This window comes from Poecilia reticulata, linkage group LG5, assembly GCF_000633615.1.
Source record: "Poecilia reticulata strain Guanapo linkage group LG5, Guppy_female_1.0+MT, whole genome shotgun sequence".
In the NCBI taxonomy this organism is placed as follows: domain Eukaryota; kingdom Metazoa; phylum Chordata; class Actinopteri; order Cyprinodontiformes; family Poeciliidae; genus Poecilia; species Poecilia reticulata.
The window spans coordinates 26,508,666-26,513,102 of record NC_024335.1 but is presented as its reverse complement, the minus strand read 5'-3'; the positions used below and the strand labels follow the sequence as shown (position 1 = coordinate 26,513,102).

General features: G+C 42.9%; 1 protein-coding gene across 1 annotated transcript; it reads right to left on the bottom strand.

The window, feature by feature from the left end:
- Nucleotides 1-988: 988 nt before the first annotated feature.
- On the bottom strand, nt 989-2,836 carry LOC103465380 (G-protein coupled receptor 84-like). The gene has a single exon (XM_008410138.1). The coding sequence runs from the start codon at nt 2,831-2,833 to the stop codon at nt 1,688-1,690; it is 1,146 nt and encodes a 381-aa protein (XP_008408360.1). The 5' UTR covers nt 2,834-2,836; the 3' UTR covers nt 989-1,687.
- Between the last annotated feature and the right edge of the window lie 1,601 nt (nt 2,837-4,437).

Here is a 4,437-nt window from a genome sequence, read left to right as displayed (position 1 = left end):
TTTTAGTTTTGTTTGTAAATGGATTGTCTTTCTTTATGTAAATGTATTTTATCTTTTGTACAGTTCTCACGGCGAAGTTATTAAATGCCAGTAACCAACCAAGAACGCCTTGTGTCCGTTTTCTGCCTGGAGGGAGTTATACGTTCATTCATGGCTGTTTTCACGTTTATTGCGCTGTTCATATTAGTCTCGATGCTTGCAATTTTCTGAATAGCTCAACGTAATTCACAAGTAAAATATTAACTTGACATCAACAAAGACACAGCGGGACGAATCATCCGGGAAATGATGGACAGGCAGAGCCTTAAAGAGGACAAATTTGGGGATTTATTATGAGTCTCTTTATTTCCAAGCCCAAATGGGTAACTTTACGTTCAAAAACGATCCCAAAAAGGCGCAACCGGCGACTCATTAAATTTGCAAGCGACTTAAAAAAAAGCCCAAAGCCACTTATAATAACCGGGCTTGGTGACAGAAACTCAAAATAGTTCCTGTTTTTCCATCAACATGATGCGCATTTCCCTCTTCCGTCCATTGTTGTCGCTGTTGATACGGTCACAGAGACGTCGGTCACTCGACAAGACGCGTAGAAAATACAATTAAATTCCAAAAGAAGATAGTAACGCACAGTAATGCAAACTGATTTCGATAAGTAACTGTAGTCTGACTACTAGATTTGACACAGCAACGTGTTAGATTACTCGTTACTTAAAAAAGTGGCCCGACGTCAGTAACGCGTTATAACATCACTGTTCGGAAAGACCCAGGGATTTTTCCCAAGCTGTTTGACACCAGGTTTGTTGAAAATGCAACAAAATGTGATACATTACTTATAAAATGTATTTATTTTAAAGTAACTTTTAAGTTGTTTATTTTAACAACTTTATTGTAAATGTCAGGGAAGGCTTAGCCCTACCAGCCCACTTACCAGCCGTCCCTGCAAAGCACCCTGCTTTTCCTTCTTATCCTGAATGACGTCACGACACAGTTAACCTCTTAATACAATTTATTACACAATAAACAACATACAGTGGAGTACAAAGATATCTGCTCATTGAATTGTAAAGTGTGACCTAAATTTATACTTCAAAATAGATTTAAATATCTATGAGATAAAATAATATAAGTGAAGGAAATGTGATTTAAAATCAGCCTTTTGTTGTTGTTTTTTTTACTTGATCAAAGAACTTCCGCACAGCATTCTGGGAAATGTGGGCAAACCTCTCAAAGTTGGTGAAATGATGTCTAGGGAATCAACTAACATTCTTTGGTTACCTAGCAAACTGCAGTTTCAAATTCTTTCCAACTTCAGTTACCTAGCAACAACACAACTGGCGCAGTAGAAGTTTAAGGTTTCTCATAACTGTTAAACCAATGACGTATAAACCAATGGCGTGGAGTAGAAACTGAGGATAAAACAGGAAAGGTTATGCCACCGCATTGAGAGTATTTCAGATATTTAAAACAAAAACCTAATTAATAATTATCTATATCGACAATTACTGACATTGACTTCATGATAAGTTTTTTCAGTCATGTAGTCCAGTTCTAATTAAACACAATAAAAAGTCAATGCTGGTAGCTTTCAGGAAATGTTTTCCCTGAGAGACCCAGAGAAGACATAAAACCAGAAAGCCTGAAATGGACACTATGGACTCATGGATCAACCAAAGTAGGTTTTATGAAATCAGATTTTGTAGATTCGGCACCAGCTGCAGAGGCGGATGAAAGGAGCAGCAGCTCGGCTGAGCAGCTTGCTGTAGACCTGACGAAATTGTCTGTTCAGGACCGCGTACAGAATAGGGTTAATGAAGGTGTTGATAAAGGTGAGGTTGGCACAGAACATGTGCAATATCTGCGGGGCTTGGTTTTCTTTGTCCGCTATGTTTAGTAGCAAATATGGGACAAAGGAGCACACAAAGCAGACAAACACAGCAAAACACATGCGGGTCACACGGTCAAATTCGTTATAATCTGGAGTCGCAGACTGCGACTGTAGCACAGCTGAGCTCTGAGATGGGAGGATAGCCTTTTCGCTATCATGTGTGTTTTGGTCCGGTTCTGCTTGCCTGCTAATCTCTGAGCTACATGTCTTCCCCACACCACTTCCCACTCCGCTATCGTCCGTCCCCTGAGCGGAAGTAGTAGATATCTTCCAAGAACAGCTTCTACTCAGCCTGTGGCGGAGCAGAGCTTTTGATACACGCCTGACTTTTCTGTAGATGAGCATGTAGGGGATTCCAATACATCCTAGACCGATGACGAAATAGATGAAAAGTATGATGGCGGAGTAGGGACGGCCTTTGATACGATGGAAGCTGCAGGAGCACACCTGAGGTACAAAAGTGTAAACAGACCAGAGCGGGGCGAAGCTGGCCAGACCCAGACCCCAAGCTAAGACCACGAGTAAAGTAAGTCCAAAGTTGGTAAACACACGGTTGAAAACTGCACTTTTTGCAATCAGGAGGTATCGGCTCACTGCCACCAGGCAGAGGGTGATGATGGAAACGCCGTTGGTGAGGAAGACGAGTAACGCAAAGATTTGGCACCAGGCCCGATCAATACGCCATCTGAGGTGCAGGTAGGTGTCTACAGAGATGGGCTGCAGGATGGTGCAGTAGAGAAGGTCAGCCACTGCCAGGTTAACGATGAGCACGTTGAAGCGAGTCTGGAGACGGGAGTCCAGGGCGAAGGCCAGGATGGTCATCAGGTTCCCCACARTTCCAGCGRTGATCACAAAACATCCCCACAYCACAGCAAAGTACCGGTACTCCACCAYCGAGGAGCTGTAGCAGGAGAAGTTACTGTCCTCCATTTGGTTTGTGTAGTTCATGTTTATGCTGTGAAAATAATAGAGAAATTGGTTTCCTTTAGCTGATTTCATAGCAGGGAACCAGTTTGAACAAATTTTCAAAAATGTCACTCTCTAAAATTGCTTATTTGGTGGAACCAAACCCCAAAAGACCTACAGCTGTCATCACAACAGATGGCTCTACAAAGGATTCACTCAGGGGAGCTGAATATGAAAGAATGCAACATTTTGTTTCAGATTTATATCTGTAATATCGTTGAAAACCATGTTTGCCTTCTCCTTTAAAACTATTCACTGTTTTCACTTAGGACCTGAATAGAACTCAACATTCTAGGTTGTTACTCAGCAAAATGTGAATACATTGTCCATCCATTTTCTATACACCCTTTTCCCTAGTGGGGTCGGGAGGTGCCGGTGCCTATCTCCAGCTAATGTTCCGAGCAAGAGGCGGGGTCACCCTGGACAGGTTGCCAGTCTGTCGCAGGGCAACACAGAGACAGACAGGACAAACACACACATTCACACATAGGGACAATTTACCTGGAGAGAACCCACACATGCACAGTGGGAACATGCAAACTCCATGCAGAAAGACCCCGGGCTGGGAATCGAACCCAGAACCTTCTTGCTGCAAGGCAACAGCTCTACCAACTGTGCAGCCCATGAATACATTGTAAGTATTCCCAAAAACTCCAATGTAAGTAGTCTTCCATGAAATCACTTGCTGTTCATGTTGTGGATGAATCAAAGTCTAGACACCATAATTTAATTCTGACAGCTTGTTTTTTTTGTTTTCAATATCCATCCATTTTCTTTACACCCTTTTACCTTAGTGGGGTCAGGAGGGTTGCTGGTGCCTATCTCCAGCTAACGTTCCAGGCAAGAGGCGGTGTCACCCTGAACAGGTCGCCAGGCAACACAGAGACAGACAGGACAAACAACAATGCACACACACACTCACACCTAGGGGAAATTTGGAGAGGCCAATTAACCTGACAGTCATATTTTTGCACTGTGGCAGGAAACTGGAGTACCCAGAGAAAACCCACGCACGCACAGGGAGAACATGCAAACTCCATGCAGAAAGATTGGCGCCGGGAATCAAACCCAGAACCTTCTTGCTGCATGGCAACATCTCTACCAACTGCGCCACTCTGCATCCCTTGTTTTCAATAATTGTTATATTTAAACTTTGACCTCAAAAAGGCTTTTAAACTCTTGTCATGTAATAACTTAGCAAAGACCCAACATTTGTAAATGTTTCCATTTTGTCTGAAGTAGACCGTCACACATAAACTTGGTAAGTCCAACTCAGCTACTTCACAATGCAGAAGTGACCCAACAAGAGGAAATGATTAAAGTTTTTTTTCACTTCAACTCTAAATTTAGGATGAGATCAAAAATTCCCAACAATATACATGTATATATAGTTCAGAGAAGATTTTAAAATGTGCCTTCAAATCCGAGGCCATGGTCTTGAGCCGAAAAAGGGTTGAGTGCCTTCTCCGGGTCAGGGGGGTCGTCCTGCCCCAAGTGGAGGAGTTTAAGTATCTCGGGATCTTGTTCATGAATGAGAGAAGCAGGGAGCGGGAGATCGACAAGCGGATTGGGGCAGCGTGTGCCAT